Source organism: Nasonia vitripennis (assembly GCF_009193385.2).
Source record: "Nasonia vitripennis strain AsymCx chromosome 2 unlocalized genomic scaffold, Nvit_psr_1.1 chr2_random0008, whole genome shotgun sequence".
NCBI lineage: Eukaryota > Metazoa > Arthropoda > Insecta > Hymenoptera > Pteromalidae > Nasonia > Nasonia vitripennis.
Genome location: NW_022279615.1, coordinates 1,028,579 through 1,049,850, shown reverse-complemented (window position 1 = coordinate 1,049,850; position 21,272 = coordinate 1,028,579). Strand labels below are relative to the sequence as shown.

The following is a 21,272-nucleotide window of genomic DNA, read 5'->3' as shown; positions in this document are numbered from 1 at the left end:
TCGACTTCTATCGTTTTTTATCGTATTTTATCACGTTTTATCAAGTTCTAATGCGAAAAGTGAAATTAAGATCCACTATTCAAGTTAATTAAAATCTTATCTTAAATGGTGAATTCTAATCGACTTTAATCGATTTCTATTCACTTTTTCCAGCAGGGCATTGCTCGACGTGTGCGGTACTCAGCAATGAGTTCAGAAGAGGTCGCGTTCTTTTATTGCTGCATGAAAGACCAGAGTTACCCATGGTTTACGGCGGGTGCTTATAGTTATTTGGCGAAGCGGTGCGAACCTATCGAGAGAAGCTGTCAATGCCATATTGAAAGATAAGAGCATATTACTAAGTTCAGTAGAGTCATTAAATATGCTGAGGCCCTTCTTAACATTGTCTAAGAAACCGACATTACCAGCCAGCCTCGATAGGTTACGATTGAGAATACTGTGATTCGGTGTTCGATCCCGCGCGAAGGAGAGTGTAAGCTCGATACGGTCGTGACCATAGATAAAAGGTGCATCAGACTTTACAAAACTGGTTACCGCGCTTAAAGAGTGCACAATAAGTAGATCCAGCCACGTATGTGAATGCACTCGGTCACCATTAGAATTTTGGAGCGAAGCGACTTGTGTATGTAAGCAGCCACCCCACCGTCACGACGTCCTACACGATCATGCCGCACAAAATCGTACCCGTCAACGTCTACCGACGCATCCCCATCGGCGGCGGATAGTTTGGACTCTGTAATGGCAACGACATGCTTGAAGTTTAAGTGTAAGTAGGCCTCGACCTTGTCGAAACGCGTCAGCAGCCCATTGACGTTGGCATGCATGATGTCGATGCCCGTGATAGGCGCCCGGCGAGTGGGGTCACCGAGTTGTTGTATCCCAGGGACGCCCGTGAGTCATGGTGATCCACGCGCGGCAGGCTCAAGATTGTTAAGGTCAGCACTACTGTAAATGGGTTTCAACGGATAAGCATCGCCCTTGCACACGTGCACCACCATGTCGACGACTCTAGGACTGCGGTAGCCCAACTCCCTAGATTTTGAACGCGCGAGGGTTAGCAATAAGAAAACCTGTTTCGGGTATACCGTGCGCAGTAGGATAGAGGAATTCGACGGGTGTCCGAACACCATGCTGACTGTGAAGGTCTTGGCCGACTCTCGTGGCGATGACGAAGTCTCGCGTGTAGGCAGACTTGAACTTGATTACGATCCTCTTGAATTGTCCTCGGCTGTCGGCCTGAGATCCTGCGGTGGACTGTCCGGACTGCCAGACGGGCTGGGCAGCTTGAAGTACATCCGAAGAGTTCACTGGCGTTGGAATGGGATCCTGCGACAGGCGCGATACTCGTTGGCGAGGAAAGGCCTCACTTGTTAGGACGCCAGTCTCTAGGTGTGTGAGCTTGAGTACTCGTAGGACGAGCGATATTCATAGGCTCCATGTCAAGATCTCCAGGTATCCCCGAGACGATAAGCTCAGACGTTTCGGGCGGCGTAGGTGGTTGCTGCATGGCAGATGTCGCGAAGCTGGAGCAGGAACGAGCAGCGTGATCCTCGAGGGCGCAGATCCGGACATCATGGTCACTGATGGTTTGTTTACAAGAGCTTACGTACGTCTCGCACGCATCCATGCGTTGGTGGACAACTCCCGAAACTGCAATCTCTGTTGTTCTTGCAGCGCAGCAAACTGGGAGGAAATCTGCAGTGCAAGTTGGTTATAGAACGTGGTGAGAGCCGAGAGAGTGAGTGGAGCAGTAGAGGCTTGAGCGCCCTGGTCGTTGATTGACTGATCCGTTGCAGTGTTCGAGATCAGGCAGGTAGTCTGATCAGTAGTCTGATTTTGGGCGTGAGAGAGAGAGAGAGAGAGAGAGAGAGAGAAAGTAGGCCGTAATGACTCGCCAGGAGGAGAGAAGGCCATTAGGTTGCGGTTTAGGCCGGAATTTTCGGACGGGCACAGAGACCAAGAATTGTTTGTGAGTGGCTCTTGGCCCGAGAAAGCGCCGCACAGTGGTCTCAAAATCAAAAAAATGGGACAAATTCAGTCTTAGATCGAGTATTCAGTAAAATTCATTTTAAAAAATTGAAAACATATCTTGATGTACCTAGGAATGAAATAGGATACCGCTTTTTTTTATTATAAACCCGCGTATAAGGTTAAAAAATCGATAAAGTTAATCAAAAATGTAATTATTATTTCCGCAATTTATAAAATGATTGAAAACAAAAACTAACTCTCCAAATAAGTGCAGATATATGTTTTCGATATATTTTTTGACGCTGAACCCGATGACGCTTTTGCCACTCGCCATTCGAAAGCGTAGAATTTTCTACAAAATTTAACATTTTTTTGAAAATTTTTAGATGAAATAAAAAGTGGGCAGCAGGGGTGTAACGTTGGCAAAGAATGCCTCATATATATATATATATATATATATATATATATATATATATATTTTACTATTTCAAAGCTTCCTCTAGGAGCTTCCTCTATGTCAAAAATATGAAAAAAAAAATTAATTAATCACGTCTATTTTTTGCTTCCTCCTAGAGGAAGCTTTGAAGTAGTAAAATTTTAAGTTTCGTCAAAACTTCTAGAAAATACTTTTTGGTGTGTTAGAAGTTCAAATCACGTGTTTTTAGAAAATGTCCGTATGGATGTGTATGTGCGTGTGTGTGTGTGTGTGTGTGAGTGTGTGTGTGTGGACGTGTGTGTGTATGTATACCGTAATATTTCTGGAACTACTCCGTCAATATCATTAAAATTTGACATGCATGTATATTTTTGGATTCTGAATTCTGGAAAAACATTTATTTTTTATTTTTATAACTATTTGTTTTTTAATGGCTAATTTTTGATTTTTGAAAACCAATATTTTGCGTTTTTTTCAATCATCCTATCGTTACAAACAATTCAGCTAATATGCATTTGAAAGAGAATAAAATGACCTACTTTTCCCCGTTTGGTCCTCAGGATCGACCGCTTTGTTCGGCAGATAAAATTAAAAAGGTGATTTTTTTTAAAAATTCATCTCTCTGAAACTAAACATCATAACCTCACGAAAAAAATCATGTCGATGGGTCACGTGTCAAACTATATCCCATAAAAATTTCAAGTTATTTGACTACTTATTTTTTCAGTAAAAAATTGAAAACTGGAATAAATGAGTTTTTTTGTGCCTCGATTACGGAAGTAAAAAGGCTTTATTGCACTTGAGATTTTGGGAAAAAGTAGATATTTTATGTGTCTTGGCTAAGTTCATTGCGCAGCTTTCAAACCTCTATGGTTCTTAAGATATCAAGGTTTCAATTTTTTTTTGAAAATTTTTTGATTCCTTATATCTCTAAAACAATGCAGTCAAATGCTTCAAAATTATTTGCTTCACTTTCGTCAAATGCTTCACAATTATTTGCTGATTCACCATAAAAAAATCTATTTGCTGCTAAAATTTTAAACGATTTCGTCGAGCGGTTCTCAAGTAAAGAGCTAAAATGTAAAAACTGGTTTTCTCAAAACTTTTTCTTCCTCTTATAGGGGTGTCGTTGCAGGTCGTTAAAGTCCCTCCCTATGAATTGTCCCTATGCAACTATGTTTTGAGAGTAGAATTATTCGGCACACTATATATTTGTTTTTTTATAGTAAAATTATTTAGATTACAATCTTATTCTCTTAATACGATAACTTTATTTTTACAGAGTTATCCTTTCATCAATCTCTTCTTTTTCGCGATTTTGGGAGATTTTCATCGGATTTTTCTGATTATTATATATCTTTTACTATAAGAAAATTCATCCTACAGCAAAATAATTAAGCTTTGAAATATTTAAAATAGCATTCACATACTGTATTTTAAAACAATATTTTATTTATTGGAACAATAAATTTCGTTGGAGGAAGCTACGTGCCAATGAATTGGCAGCGGTTTTTTTTAATTGTTTTAACAGCTTCCAATATAACTGGGCCAAATCTGGAAAATGTTTTTTAGTAGGAATGTATATTTTTATCATATGTTCCTGTTTATACCAATCAATAGCTTTTATTTATAAAATAAATCAAGTTTTGTGGAATAAATGCAAAAAAAAATCTGGACGGACGGACAGACGGACATTTTTTAAGTTCTTTTATTGCTAAGATCTAATTGAAATTTGATACATTTGACATTTTTTTTTGGTAACCTGAAGGATTTACTTTCAAAGAAAATTTCTATTGTAAAATAGCTTTGATATTTTTTACGAGTTTTAGAGGGTTTTTATAAGATATACCAAATATAATTTTTTTTCTAATGTTTTCAGGTATGAATGTATAGTTTTATCATATATACCTGTCTATACTAATCAATAGTTTTTTGTTTATAAAATGCATCAAGTTTTGTGGAATAAATTATAACGGGGTTCTTTAGCTCGTGTATAAGAGAACTGTGGCGTATCTGCCGTTCTGCCGAATTGCGAGAGGAGAAAAAGCAGCAGCTCGTCGCAGGCTTCTTGTAGGCTGTACGAAGCCTGGCCCGTAGCGCAGTATGCTGTACGTGCTCGTCCCTGAGCACGTGAGCCCGCGGAGGCGTCATGAGAGTTGATGCTACGTAGCTTAATCGCGAATAATATATATGTACGTGAGAGGCAAGCGCGGGGAAAAGGTAGAGAGTTAGGAGCGAAATAACTAAGAGCGAGATGAGATTAGAGTTAGCTTTATATAATGCAAAGCAGTGTACAAATGTGACGCGAGGCAAGAGAGAGAGACGAAGCAGAGCCTAATGCAAAGAGAGAGAATAGCGATCAAGCGGGTACTTACATTCGCCCTCGTGCAGGTTCGCAAGAATGCCTCGTGGCTCGACTGGAGTGGCGCAAAGCAGATGACCGTGGCCTACGCTGGGCAGCAAGAAAGATGCCTCGTGGCCTTGAGTGTGTGGTTGGGTGCAGCGGGAAGACGAGCGGCAATCACTGCACAGCTCGTGACCGACACGCGGAGTTGACTCGCACTAGGAGTGGCACTACCCGGCGACACACCAAGAACAGGCTTCTGTTGCAGCTGCAATTTTCTGGTATTCGCGCACGCAAAGTACAAGGTTTAGCGGTTTCTTAAAAGCTCGATTATTCGGTTTGATGGTCGGTAACTAAGTTGCGTAGCGCGGAACGCAGCAGCATGGGCAGCGCGGACTTTCTCCCACTCTCTCTCGCACTCACTCTTGGCGACACACTCACACACGCGCGCGGCTTTCTCTGTGTGTTCGCTAGCTGGGCTTTCTGCTCTCTCACTTACCTTGCAGCTGAAATAATGTATGAAACAATACATGGATATATTTATATATTTATATATTTATAATATATTGAGGGAAAGAGACATAACGAGTGTACGGTAGTCAACTCGTTATAAAATGCAAAAAAAAATCCGGACGGAGGGACATTTTTTAGGTTCTTTCTCTGCTAAAAACTGTTTGAAATTTGATACATGATATTTTTTTCGGTTACTTGAATGATTTAAGTTCAAAGAACATTTCTACTGTAAAAGAGATTTCATTTTTTTCTTTTTACGAGTTTTGGAGGGTTTTTACAAAATTGACCAAGTATACAATTTTAATATAGTGTAGAAGATGTAGAAGATTATTAATTAAGCAGTACAAAATCTTACCTTTGCAAATTTTCCAACAAAACTTTTCATCTTTTTGGCAGGTGGCGAATCACTGATAAAATCTGTTTTTTCGTTAAAATTGGATCTTCCGGACTGACATGGTAAACTATTAAATAAATCTGCTTTATTTTGACAAGAAGAAAAAATAGCAGAATTAAGGCTAAATGGTGATTCATTGACTTTTTGTGAACATAAATTAGTTATTGCAGTATTACTTTGCACATCAACATTAGTCACATTTGTTAATGATGAAGAACCAGTCATATCAGAAGAATAACTGTCAAGTGCATTTTGAGTCGACTGACAATTATTTACAGAAGGAGAACTAATTGGATGTAAAGATGTTGTTGCTGATGTCATAGTACTTAAGCAAAATGGTTCTGATATTGTTTTAGAAGGTGAATGACTTAGAGTAATTTGATTTACTGATCCAATGACATCGGATGCTATATTTTGCGAAACATTAATATTTTGCGATTTCTCATATTTATCACGATTTTTTTCATGTCGATTACATACATTTTTTTTAATTGTATTAACTGTAGCTACATTAGATCCTGTTGAAATCAATTGAGAAGATTTCATTTTATGTTGTGACTGAGAAGATTGTATATCTGTTGTATTATTTGTACAAGATGATGTCACAACGATTAACGAAGAATCTAGAACTGTAGAATTAGCAATTGAATGACCATCTTGATTCGATGTTGAATTTTCTACTTCATTAGATTTTACAATTTCATGTTTAGCTTCACTAAATTTAGTGCCAGATTTAGTTCGCTTAATTTTCATTTTAAGGCCTTTATCTGCGGAAGCTAAATGTTCAACAGTCATTTTTTTTCGAATATTAGTTTCAGGAATATCAGCGTTTGTATTAGTTCGATTTGTAATAGTTGTAACTTTAGAACTATTACTGGCTGTACTTACAATATTTACTAAATTATAACTATGTGTTATAGTGTTACAACTAACTGTTGGTACAATTGAGGAAGAGGTTGATACGATGGAAGATAAGTTAATGTTGCCAGAATGAGATACGTTTTCAGGAAATGTATACGTGAGGGTTTCAACATTCTGAATTTTCTTTGAAGTCAACAAGGAAGGCGTAGAAGCCATACCGTGTTCAAAAATTAGTTTTTCGTTTCGCGTCTTTTCAATATCTGCATCTAAATCGATAATAAGGTTTCCAATCTTGACATCCCATTCATGGTCATCATACTCAAAGTTGGTAGTCTCTTTTGCCTGAACAGAGTCCAGTTCATTAGCGTATGTAGCCACGGTGCTAAATTTTCGCTTTAATATCACTTTTTTTTCTTTTATAAAACTGCATATTTTTAAAGAATAACCATATACTCTTCTTAGATGTTGGTCATTATAACATTTTATAAGAAAGATTGCATGCTGTACCAAGTATATCTCTAGTAATAAATGTTTAATAGTAAATGTCTTAATATTGATATCTAATGACATAGTTGATTTATCCAAAATCGAAATACTTCAGTACCAAATAGTTTCAGAAATATTAATGTCATATTTTTCGTTATGTTTGAATAGCACATAAACATACTTCTAATTTTGATATCATATTGCTCACAAAAAGAAAATACTTTAGATATTGAACACATCATCATTTTAAAAATTCTAACAGTAACATCGAACTATCATAAAATGTTTATTTATGATCGTCTAAACTACATCCTTAACTTTGTATTAATATTAAAATTGATTCCTTTTAATTTTTATGTACTTGACATTTTGTTTAATAATTAATTATGCTTAAAACATCAACAAATTTGATCCCAATATTGACATTTAATTGTTTTTTCTACATTCTTCACTTATCTAGATTTATGATGTACTTAGCTGATTCTTGAAACAAAATATATATGGATTGATAAATAAATAAATATGAAGATATATACACACACGCACACACACACACACACACAGATATATATATATATATATATATATATATATATATATATATATATATATATATATATATATATATATATATATATATATATATATATATATATATATATATTGTAACGAGCGCTGAGATTTTAGATCTCGCGCGCTCGTATGTCGCGCGATTAGGATTTCGAGGAGAGCAGACGACGTCAGCGGCAACGCTGACAGGAGATTTTCCGCGAGGAGCGAGCACGCTCAGACTCGTTTTCACTTCGGCCGTGTCAAAAGCTACGCTATCGATACCGTCAACATTCCGCGAGCCGTTTTTCCGTACCGGCGTACAAATGTGTTCCTGAGCTTCGAGTGCCTGGAGGGACGCCTCCAGATCCACCACAGCCCACAACTATTCCCGGTGCCATCAACGGTCGTGCGGATGAGGGATAAAGCGTTCGGCCAGCGACCGAGTAAGCAGGTTCTCCATCAATATCCGGGACGATGCCGCCGAAGGCCAAGATTCGTCGTTCGCACGATTACTTCATCTTGTATTTACTATTAATCTTGACAATATACTTTCTTTTTATCAAACTTACACGCGAGTGTTCCTTTCTTTGTGCAATTCCCGATTACCCCAGCCGTCTGGTTACCCACAGATACGCGGAGGAAAGCTGGTGCTCATATAAAGCGATATACTGGGTAAACAAGGCATGTCGCCGTAAGCGGCATTCACACCTTATACATAAAAACGAGTTATGTTAAGATTAAAGAACGTGACGTTTGTAGTACCCAGAGCAGTGAAAAAGGTCGTCAAAAAAACAATACTAGAAAACTTCGAATATTCTTAAAATATTTGATTTATTTGAAAAATTAATTTACGTCATTCAGTAGATGTAGCGAGATTTTAAGATGTAGCTAAAAACGATATACTCGGTAAATAATAGATTTAATCAAATGCGGTATTCAGACCCAACAACGCAATTACTAAATTCAATTAAAAGTTAGTGATTAATATAATTACATTTCGGGCTCAGATCACTAAGATGTGAGCAGACAAACGTGAGGAGAAAGTCAATTGAATAAAGGTTGCTTAAAACGAAGAATAGTCGTAATTGTAATTCACGCGAAAGCATCAATGGGTTGCATCACCAACTCATCCAAAGAATATCGCTAGAAGCGGTATACCAGGCTTATCTACAAGCTTCAAAGGCCATTAAATTATGTAAGGTGCTTTGAACAGTATTTAGAAATAATAAAGTAGCTCACTACAAATCGCGACACGAAATTTCTAAGTTTAAGCATAGGTTAATGGCTTATATAACTAAATATTGGTCTCAAATCAATTATACATTAAATGACGTTAAATGACGTCATTTGTTGCTACAAATTGGAACCTCTTATGACGTCATTATTTTCAACAGGGTGCATGATTAAATACACGTGAGAAGGAAGTAAATTCAACTTAGGTTGATAAAAATCAAAGAAAAATTATGATTGTAATTCACGCGAAAACATCATTGGGTTAAAATCTCACAAATAGGTATGTCGCTAAAAGCGGCATTCCGACCATATACATAAATCTAAGAGACCGTTAGTTAAGAGAATGTGGTATTTACAGCATCGGGAGTAGTAAGAAGGTCGCTTTAATTTAAGGTAGTTCACCGGCTGCAGTAGTGCTCAATTAGGGTTTTTATTCTAGAATTCCTTTTTTAAGATATTATATAGTGCTATCTAATGTTAAAAATTTTACAATTCATAGTATCAAACATTAGAATGACGATATAAATCGTTTAGAGTATAAAATACTCTCAAAACTTGTAAGAGAAAGGAACACTGCGCACCTACATAGATATACTGATAGCATAGGATAAAACTTTGAATTGTTGTATTTAAAAAAAGCCTCGTTTGTCCTAATCAACTTTTTCTCCATGATTTGTATTGCTATTTTACACCTTAAGCTAGTTTTTCAAAAATATCCTAAGAAATCTCGCTTTGCAATTTAACTAGAGGTCCTCAACATTTAGACTCATTGTCAGTATAGGCTGCCTACGTTAAAATACAAAATTACAAGATTCAATATCTCTAAAAATAATGTCGCTTGGAGAAGTAAAAAAAATGCCACGTTGTAGAGGACACTTAAATGAACATGTAAACAAAGTTTGAGCTATATCCTAAAAAAATAAATATTCCGATGAACTACCTTAAGTTCTTAATAAACAAAGAAATGCCGAAGAAAATGCCGAATCATCTTAAATTATTCATATCAATATTATTAATTGACAACACCCACTCATAAACGTATTGTAGTCAATAGAGGAAGGTTAGGTATGTCGCTGTAAGCGATGCATTAGGTAAAAAAGGCATGTCGCCGTTAGCAGCCTTCTGAGCTTATACATTGTGATTAGATACCGTGACTTTCGAGATTCTGGCATTTTCAGTATCGGAAGTAGTGAAAAAAGTCCAGAAAAGAACAATACTAGAAAACTCGAAGTAATCTTAAATTGTTTGTATCAATTAAAAAATACTGTAGTTTTTACACATTTAAATATATGTGAGCAAGCTTCAAAAATAGTTAACCAAGTTAACAAGGGATGAAGTAGTGTAACAATATTATTAATTGACGACACGTACTCATCAACGTCTTGTAGTCAATTTAGCAAGGTTAGAAATGTCGCTGTAAGCGGTGGACCAGGTAAAAAAGGCATGTCGCCGTAAGCGGCCTCCATACATACCGGGTGTCGCGAATCAATTACGATTTCACTGCACACTATATAAGCCGCGTAAAATCGACACGCGAACGAATTCGGGACCGAACAGCTGAGAGAGCAACACCACTATTTCCTCTCCCCCCGCCGTCCGGTATTATATCGCTGGTGTATATACCAGCTATCGACTACTATTTCTGTAAGTGTATTCTTAACTACTCGCTATCGTTTTAAACTGTAACTGAGATCTCATGTACATATTACTATAAATAAACAGTTTCCTGATAAAGGTGGCATTGTCCACCGAAACGTCGGAGGAAGAATAAAGAAAAACCTTGGGTTTTTTCTCCTTCCTCGCGCACAAATTGCCTCGAGAAGACCGATAGAGCCAAAATCATTCTATTTTTAAATATCCACCGAGGAATCGAGTCAACGTAGGAGAATTACTACTCTCTCTAAAAATAATTGAGCATCTATAAAGTTTTGCCGAAGTCGATCCTAGAAAACTCGGGCATAAATTTGTATATAGAGAGCTAGACTTGCTCTGAGACCCGTCTTTCAATATGCGGAGTCCATAGGGCACCGAAAATATAAGGAGCCAGAAAGGGTAAGCTTTATCAAAAAACTCGAGCTTACGTAGCTCTAAAAGTGTACCGCTGTATTCAAATATCAAAATTTCAAAATCAGATGGCTTCATTATTTAGTTAAAAACTAAACAACAAGCGTATAATTTTATCGTTTATATATCGTTTATATATCGTTTATATCCAACGTAAGCAAAACTGCAATCAAGCGATACGCGCGAGAGAAAAAACAAGTTATTGAAAATTTGAAAAAGGAAAAGAAAAATCTTCGCAAAGTAGAGCCCATTGCTCAAAAGCTGAATAGATTACGCTAAAATGCAAGATCAGACCGTACTTCGTAGCATCTCGCCTCGGCTTCTCCTGATAACGTGAAATCAAATCATCTCTAAAAGCAGAAAAAAAGCTAAGCTCCAAAAAGTGGCGCAAGGGACATGGGCCTCACTCGGCACTCAGCGTTAGAACTAATAATAATTAGTATTAGTATAATCATATATTATAAGTATATCTGTATCTCGTATATTTTTATCATTTTAACAAAGCTCATACATTCGTAAGGTAAGCCGTAAATCGGCAGAGCCATTTTTTTTTTTGTCATCTATAAAAGCAGAAGCAACATATTTATGTACGTAAAATTTTTATATTCTAATTTCTAACATGATAAAAGATATGTGGTGGCCACACAGCACCCATTCGCACACACACGCTCACACACTCGCACGCACACACGCGCGCAAACACACATACACACCTCACACGCACGCGCACGCGCAGACTCCAGCGTTCGTGCCTCGAACGACGCGACCCGAATTAGAACTCGGTTTTTCCGGCCCGACCGAGCGCATTAGGACAATTAAGTCCTCCGAATCGAGGAAGCAGTAAAACGCTCGGGCCCGCGCTCGAACCCTTTTATTGCGGTCATCCGCACCTCGATGCGGGCGGCTAAAGCTCGCCGGCGCGGGTAATCCCTGGCGTAATAAACAGTAAACGGCCGGCCGTTTGGGCCAGCTGCCCTCGCCACCGACGCGCTGTCCGGACCGCGCGCGCTCTGTCCCTGCCAATCCGATCGGCGATCGGTACAGGAGGCGGAACGATCGAGACCTTCGACGGTCGACGCTGGAGCCGACCAAAAACAGTTCAACTGGAGGCACGACACGAGTCGCATCACCTCCAGATCTTGTCACGCGAATATTCACGACAAATAAAACGACCACTCCGAAACATCAAGTTCTGCGTGATTCGATTTCTTCACCTCACATTCTCCTTCACTCTCCAGCGCCACCTCACTCCCAAAGATATAACCATATACAATTTTAAAGTTACCAAATTGGAAATTTAATATGCTATATTTGATTAATATCCATTCAAGATCAAACGTAAAAGCCACGAAAATAATGTTTTTGTAAAACCTACATAATATTAAAAAAAAAACTAATTAACTTGTATATCTAGTTCTTAAAAGAAAAATTTGTATATTTATGAGTTCCGATCCATACAATTTGTGGAGCAGCAGCGGCTGCAAAGAAACAACATCCGCGTTCACACACACACACACACACACGCACGCACACACACACACAAGACACACTTATCTAGCGTCTCGCACGCAGAGGATGGAAGAGGACGAACCTATACACGCACACGCGCGCACTCTCACGATCCAACTGTAAGCCATTCAAAAAAAAAGGGGGACACACAGACACATAATTACGCATACATTCACACAAAATTCACACACATCCCTGCACTCTCCGGCACGGTGTTCCGTTTTTTCTTATTCCATATTTTCTGTTTTTTTTTTCGGGCTACGGGAACGTCTGCCCACGCGACCTCAGACGTGTCACGGACGAGCCTTGGGCTCTCCGGCGGCATCTCCGATAGCCTGTGTTTTGCCGGCGGCACCGCGGCCCGAAAGTCTTCACGTGCAGAAGTGCAACGCTGTACTTAAGCACGTGGAATCGCTCGCCGTCGACGAGTCGCGTCGACGAGCGAGCGACTACGAGCGAGGACAGAGCTCTTTCATCACCGATACGAGGACTTCTTATTCCCTCCTCGTGACACCTGTACCTTCCGTCACAAGTGTTATATTATAATCCCACAACCCATGCAACCACATACCCAAGCTACTAAATACTATTTCTGATAAAAAAAATCAAATAAATTGTTAATTACATTAATTAGTATTATACTAAATTACTTATATTATTTAATTCTAATACAAAAAACAATATAAATTATAAATTACATATAAATAAATATTCTTATCGAATTTATCAATTTAAAAAAATATTAGTATTTATAAAGAATTATTAAAATTACATGACATTTTATTAATATAAGAAAAAATTAATATTCTATAATATGTTTTTATGTTATAATTTATTTGTTTATAATTAAAATATAATTTTGTATTATAATATACGTTAAAGGAAACATTATATTAATCAGCATGTTAATCACGAGCGAAGCGAGAATTAAGTGTACGTGTTGCCGTGCGTACGTAGGTTCGCAGGTAAGTAATGGAATTGGGTATGGATATCAATCACGTTTATTTGATACGTCTTCACAGCTTGGAGACCCGACAGAGACTGGCTCGTTTCCAGTTCAAGAGCGGTCAGTAATTTGCTTGTGTCACGGACAAGCACCAGGCTCTCCATCGGCACATCCGGTGGTACCACCGACGATACAGGCGCATCGTCAGCGAGGTAAGCCGCCACCTGAGAGCTCGCGCGTGCAGAAATGCAAGGTATGCATCTCCATCCGCGCGACCGCTCGCTGTCGACGAGTCGCGTCGACGACAGAGCGGGCAGATCACCGGCGACCACCAAACTGGACGGAGCTCCCTTTTTGGGACTAATACACGATCTTGTTCTGCACCTCTGCCTTCTTCTTTTCTGCGCCTCCAAGAACTCTCTGGGAGCACCCACCCATTCCGTGACATCTGGCATCCCTACGTGGGGCTCAGCAGCAGCCAAGACAGCAGCTGAGATTTCGGCAACTTTCGACCGTAGCCGTCCAAAAATTGCTCAGAATATTTTCAAAGAAATTGTAGGAAAGCGGTAAGCAGGCACGTGGCACCAAGATAGCTACCGCATAATACAACAGCGAAAAGTCAAGGAGAATACAGAACGCAGCCAATAAAATCAACGAGGTCGCCGAGGGTCACGACAACCGTCGGAGCTATAAAGATAACGCAAATCGAAGCCAATATCTACCGGCTAAAGCGTCAAGTCTTGACTACGAACCAAGTCTTAAATAATCCATAAAGTCCATCTGGGCCCACAAAGTCGATCTTCGGCCCTCAAAGTCCATCTGGATCAACGAAGCCCATCTGGGTCAACGCACAAGCAGTAAAACTGTCGGCGCGGACCAGCCACCGACGAGCCAAGCCGCTGAGCAGCCGCTACAACCAGACAACCGGAGCCAGCACCAGCCTCCACGCGCAGCACAATGTTGGCGCGGACCAGCCGCCGACACGCGCGATTGCAGACGAAACCACCAGCCCAGCCAGCCGCCATGAGTACAGCAACCGTTCTCTTAGTCACCGAAATGTAAGTCCCTTCTTGCTACTATCGCAGCTTGGCTCTGGTATTTGATATTATGGGAGTGCCGTCAGTTTTATTGCAAAACGTTTAACCGGTTCACTGCATCGAATTCGTGCCTAGAAAAAACACGCCGCGATCAATTTTTTAAAATGAACACAAAGAAAAAACATGAATCAGCGCGAACTGCCAGACAGAGATGATCAAATGAGCATCCCTAAAATCTTTAACATATATCCCCGGACGTATTTATGTCAACTGAGCAGAACAAACGCAAAGATTTTCCCTTCATAGCAAAAACTGAGAGGGATCTCGCAAACGACCTGCAATTTCAAAAAGCAGTGATTAAGATAGAGAAATTAGTATGTAAATTCGACTGCGCGAGTGCGCGTACGCTCGAGAGGTGTTGTACAACGGAGAAATTACCGAAGAACAAAAATATCCCGTGTTTTTAAAAGCTCTTGCCGAAGCAGAGCGTATTAAAGCTGCATATATTTCTGAGAGGCAAACATCGCACGACTTAACCATGAGCGCCGATGGGGATTCTGCGCCGAGCTCTGAGTCAGAGGTCGATACATACTCTGAGGCAAATTACGGGTGCGACATCATATCGGACAATGGACCCAGCAGCGAGAAAATCGTCGTCAATTTTAAAATTAAGCTCCACGGTAATTCGGAAACAACGCGCAGGGCAAAAAACGAGTCAGAGTTAGAATTAACTAGCCATGAGAGCTTCCGCAATTATTTGAAAGAAAATAGGCGCAAAAAAACGGCGATCAGTAGAGAGCTCGTAAGAAAATCGGACGAAAACTAAATACGCAAAACCTACGAAGGCAGCCGAGCCACTGCAATAAAGGTTACGGGAAAGCTGAACCTACTGCGCCCGTTCTCGATTATGCACTGGTCGATAAAAGTGTTTCGAAAAAATTTAAGCCCAATCGCCGCGTTGTCAAACATAGTTGTTTAAACTTATTAGATTTCGGCAACAATTCGAGAAATAAAATCAGCAAAATCGCCGGCGACATCAAGAGCTTGGTCCCGAAGCTCAAAACTAATCGAATGGCTCAAGCTAAAACGAAAAAACATGTACAAGCTGATTTGCGCGAAATGAGCCGGGCCAAGGCCATCTTTGATAATAACTACTATCCAGTTGATCAGAAATTGCCGGACCCTCGCAACAGAGCAAACTTAATGGCAATTATCCTATTCAATGGCAATCCGAATTTTTTAGAAAAATTAATCCAGCTCTGGTTGCGTTTACTATGGCTCGCAGCAATTTGCAGCGAAAAATACGAAACGATGACTAGCTTGCGCTGCACGCGTCAAGGCTACACTGTAAAAGAACGCGGAACAGCCGGGTCAAATATCGGCGGCTTAACATCTCTAAGCGGCACCGGACGTGCAACATAGAACAGAATTTACAATAATTGCAAAAAAAATAAAACAGAAAAAGAAAAACGAATAGCAATAAACTAATTAACAAATTAAATAAGTATTCACGTAAAAATTCAGCGAAAAAGACGCGACCGACGAGCACGTGAAACATAATATTACATAGACAAACTCTCCGTACATACCGGGTCTCCTGAATCAATTAAGATTCGACATTGCCATTAGGAATATAATTGATCCTATTGTTCTCTACCCTACTTTATTCTATTGCATTTTTAATTATTTTCTTAACTACCATTTTTATAAATTCAATAAAGTAAGCTTATAATTTACAACGCTGATGCTGAGATGTGAAAATCGAGAAATGAAGTGAAAACGTATACACCGAAGAAGTAAACGATTAAATGAATAGAACACAGTTCACTTTGAAATAAAACATAATAATTGTATCGCAAATGCTATTATTTAAATTCATTTTAAGTTAAATAAAAACAATTTTACGCGTGCACACGCTCAGACGATAAACCAAAGTAAATCAGTCGCTGGTACATAGCAATACGCTCAAACGATATAAAAATAACTATGTCAATTCAACGAGTTGTCTATACGCAACCGCACGAAAGCAGATACTTAATTTCTTTATCTAAGCCGGTACAGCAGCACTTTACGATTAAAATTAACACGAAAAAATCGAATACCACGAACACTACTACGAAAGCGGGGAGAAAAACTAAAGTCTAGGGTCATCCCCTAGATCAAGAGCAAAGGTTGCGCGTAGACGGAATGACGGAAGCGGGGAGAAAAACTAAAGTCTAGGGTCACCCCCTAGATCAAGCGCAAAGGTTATGCGTAGATGGAAAGACAGAAGTAGGGAGAAAATTAAAGGCTAGGGTCACCCCCATAGATATTTCGAGTTGAGTCTGTGTCGAATCAGTGAAATCCACACAACAACAAGCCAAATCATACTAGAGCGAAATTTTTCAAATTCAATCAAAAACACTCTCTCTCTCTCTCTCTCTCTCATAAACACAAACTCACGGTAACTGTTTTTTTTTATCTGGGCGACGAGGGCGTCAGCCCGCGCGGCCTCGGACGTGTCACAGACGAGCACCAGGCTTTCCGTCGGCACATCCGGTGGTACCACCGACGATACAGGCGCATCGTCAGCGAGGTAAGCCGCCACCTGAGAGCTCGCGCGTGCAGAAATGTAAGGTATGCATCTCCACTCGTGCGAACGCTCGCTGTCGACGAGTCGCGTTGATGACAGAGCGGGCAGATCACCGGCGACCACCAAACTAGACGGAGCTCCCTTTTTGGGACTAATACACGAGCTGGTTCTCCACCTCTGCCTTCTTCTTTTCTGCACCTCCAAGTGCTCTCTGAGAGCACCCACCCATTCCGTGGCATTTGTTTCATTTCTTCTTCTATTGTTCTTCATGCATGCTCCCCCGTACGTGCCACCAACCGAAAGCATAAACATCCTATTGTTACAGGTTTCGAGAAGCTTGAAGGCGACCAATAACAGATGACGGCTATTACAGTTTACATAACTCTTCCATGCCCAAATTGAATGACGTCCTTATTTCGGTACGTTGTGGTCTCTTGCTTTTGCATTTATATTTATATATGATGAAAATTGTTCCAATTATTAGAATTACCATGACAATCACAAATGATTTTATTGACGAATGGAACTCTATTCCAAATTTTGTGAATACCGGTGTCTCCATCGTAGGTATAGCCTGTATCTTCAATGGCTCAAATCTCCGCTGATGACTTTCAATTATTAGAGGTTGAACTTCCGGCGTCTTGAATTCTCCGAGATTGTCATCCACCCTGTGTCCTTGTATCAGCAGGTTGTTTACTCCAAAAATCTTCGTTCCGTAGAACATGACTCTGTTTTTAATACTTTCAATTGTTATTCGATAGTTACTGGACATTAGTGTTAAGTTATTTGAAAGTGGATATGTCAATGCCAGAGGTGCATTCGTTGAAATTATAATTGCCTTTGAGTCTTCTGCGAGGATCTGATAACATACATAGTCGTTTTGATATATCAATGGACATCTCCTTGAGAATAATTTTATTATTGACCCATCCAGCTTGCATGGTATGGTTATGATCTCCGTCTGATTTCTTTGGTTGATTATAGCAAGTCTTTGAAATAGGGAAAATTCAATGGAATTAAGGATAGGAATTTTGATTGTGTATATTATGGAATCATGGATTGTTACAACTGATCCCCGAGCAAATCTGAAGTCCAACAAATTATGATAATGCGATATTAACTCTTTTTGGGAATAAAGTTCTAATAGATAAACTTTTATACTCGATATTTGCTCGTGGGTTAATTAATATTTCTAAGATATACCTTTCATCGGTAAAAACGAATGATCTTTTTATCTTTCCTAATAAATTTAGAAAGTGTTGTTCTTGCACAATAAGAGTTATAACTGTTTACAAACTATTATGACAACTCTTAATGACCAAAATACGCGATTTTATTTAGTTGAATTTTTGTTAATTATTTCGGTATTTTCATTTATCGTTTTACTAATTTGGTTCATACAACTTATTGATTCGTTCAAAACCGCAATATCTTCATTTTGTTGCTTCTCAAAACTTTCCAAATAATTGTTAATCTTTTCCAAATCATCTGAGTCTGGATTCCCGAATATATATTTTATCATTTTCTCCACTTCATTTATTAATCCTCTTTTCCCTTTTCCGCCAAATGGTGCAATTTCTTGTAAATCTTGATAAATTTGTTCACATAATAATTTGGCTTCCATTAATAGGCTTGAATTTTTAAGTTCTTTCCTTGAAGATAGTACAGTGTAATCAGTTAGAATTCTGCCATGGGGATACTTAAGTGATGACGTGTTTATATAAAAATGCACATAGTGATCATTTTCTATAATTCTTCCAACTCCTTGCTGGTAATCATAACATGTTGCATCGGGGATATGTGTTTTTAAAGTGAATTTGGTGTTTTTAAAGACCAGAGCCAAGTGAGCGGCTTATGATCTGTTTCGATTATAAATTTTTTTCCGTATATGTATGGCCTGAAAGTATTGGTGCATTGACGATTAATTCTTTTAACTTATTGAATGCTTCTATGTATTGTCTGTCCTCTATGTTTATTGTTTCTTCTTTCTTAAGCACCTTCGTTAGTGGTTTCGGTATTTTGGCATAATTTTTTATAAATTTCCTATAAAATCCTGTTAATCCTAAAAATGCTTTAATTTCTTTTTGTGTCTTTGGGATTGGATATTCTAAAATGGCTTTGATTTTATCTGGATTTGGTTTAATTCCTCCTGGTGTAATTATATGTCCTAAAAAGAATACCTCTTTTCGCCAAAATTCACTTTTATCAAGTTGCATTTTTAAACCATATTCCCGTGTCCTCAAATATTAGTTTTAGATGTTGTAGGTGTTCTTGCAGTGACTTGGAAAATATAAAGCTGGGACGATCCATGTCAACCGGATCAGTACTGTGTCCAAAATTTGGAGTGACCAAAAAAATCGCCCGAGGGCTCATTTTGAAGCTTAGGACATCTACTTTCAGATTCCGTGTGCGCCTTTGCAAAATCCAATATGGCAGTTCCAACATGGCGGCTGGAAACTCAAGAAAAATCGAGTTTCCAGATTAAAAAGCTTGTAAAAATAAAAATTCGCAACCAATCTAGTTATTTTTTGGCTCAAATTGTAGCTGATGGACGCACTTTGAAAGCTGGGGTGGTGGGTTGGCACAATCCAACATGGCGGATCCAATATGGCGGCAAAAAGTCTAATAAGTTTGACAAATTTTTATAATCAACCGATTTGCACTAAATTTGGTACACGGGAGTTTTTAGGGTCGTTGATTACAAATCTGAGGTCATATTTTTGAAATTCAAAATGGCGGATCCAAAATGGCGGAGGGGTTTTTTGAGAATCAACAGATTTGTATGAAATTTGGTAAAACTCGTCTTCGTGGCGCTCCTGCGCCACTTGATGTGGGGGTTTTTGGGGTCGCCAGTTACAAATCTGAGGTCATATTTTTGAAATTCAAGATGGCGGAACCAATATGGCGGTCGGTTTTTTTTAAATCAACAGATTTGTATGAAATTTGGTATATGGGGTTTTTTGGGGTCGCTGGTTACGAATCTGAGGTCAGATTTTCTTCATTCAAGAGGCGGATCCAATATGGCAGACGGTTTTTTTCGAGAATCAACCGATTGGCACCAAATTTGGTAAATGGAGATTTTTGGGGTGGCTAATGATGAATCCGATTTCAGATTTAAATAATTTTTTGCCATAACACACTGTGCTGTGATTTGTAGTAATCTCGTTTACCATCCTAGATCTGCCATCTTGCATTTGGAAATCTGTCGCCTGGTTCGTGAGCAGTGACCCTCATATATTAAATTTGACGGAAATCGTTTGATTTTTCAAAATCGCATCCTCCATCTTGAATTTGGAAAAGATGACCTCAGATTCATAACCGGCGACCTCAAAAATCCACGTATATTAAATTTGGTGCCAATCTGTTGATTCTTAAAAAACCGTCCGCTATCTTGAATTTCTAAAATATGACCTTCGCAATCAGCGATGCCTAAAACCCAGTATACTTAATTCGTATTACCTCAAGAAACTGTATAGCATAAACTTAATATCTCGATAGTTCATCTGCATCCACGAGATGACGGATGACCAACCAGAAATAAATAAATTTGTTTGGGATATGAGTATGGTTGACAATTTTGATATTTTTGGCAGTCATTGAAATTTATTTCCAAGTGTGTGCAAAATAGTGGTGGTAAATTTCGAACCTTTATTTTCCACCTGTATTTTAACCCCTTTATTTTCAGTAATGACAGTCCTTTTCAGGATAGTCCTTTTTCTGAGGTATTGGGTGACTTCACAACATCTGGGTGCACTCAATAACAGTCCTTTTCAGAATAGTTATTGATATTTTAATTCAGGTGCGTGTGGAACATCGGTGGTTACTCTCCAACAGTCCTTTTCAGGATAATTGGCGAGTTTCTCTTAAGTTTTATTTGTGCCCAGTATTCTCAGTTGCGACAGTCCTTTTCAGGATAGTCCTTTTTCTGAGGTTTTATGTGACTTCTCAACATCTGGGTTCACTAGTAACAGTCCTTTTCAGGATAGTTAGATTGGGGGGTTCTTTAAAAATCGAAGCATCAATAATACAATACAACATGGCGAATGTTAACAACGCAAAGGTACATTCTAAAAGATGTATCAACCCATTGGAGCTTGAAGGTCATATTGGAACAAACTTACGTACTATTAGTAAGTCTGTTTCACAAATGTTTCCAACGTTAAGTCCAGCATCAAAAATATGCCACAGTTGTAGGAAAAGAATTTACGACCAACATAAGGATGCTTCTCATGAAAGTAATGCCTCTGATGTTACTGCTGAGGATTTTCTTCAAACCGAGTCTACTGAGAATACCGCTAGTGACATTGAGATACCAGACGATCCATATGTCTCTGTTACCAAGAAGCCTCGCATT

The 21,272-nt window shown here is 38.9% G+C and overlaps 1 protein-coding gene across 1 annotated transcript in view; it reads right to left on the bottom strand.

Moving 5' to 3' along the window:
- LOC100678874 (zinc finger protein 608) overlaps positions 1 to 21,272 on the bottom strand; it is a 157,870-nt gene that overhangs the window by 102,396 nt on the left and 34,202 nt on the right. The window contains exon 2 of the mRNA XM_032601573.1: positions 5,620 to 7,488. Within this exon, the coding sequence (XP_032457464.1) occupies positions 5,620 to 7,089 (1,470 nt within the window). The 5' untranslated portion in view covers positions 7,090 to 7,488. The remainder of the gene's footprint in view (positions 1 to 5,619; positions 7,489 to 21,272) is intronic.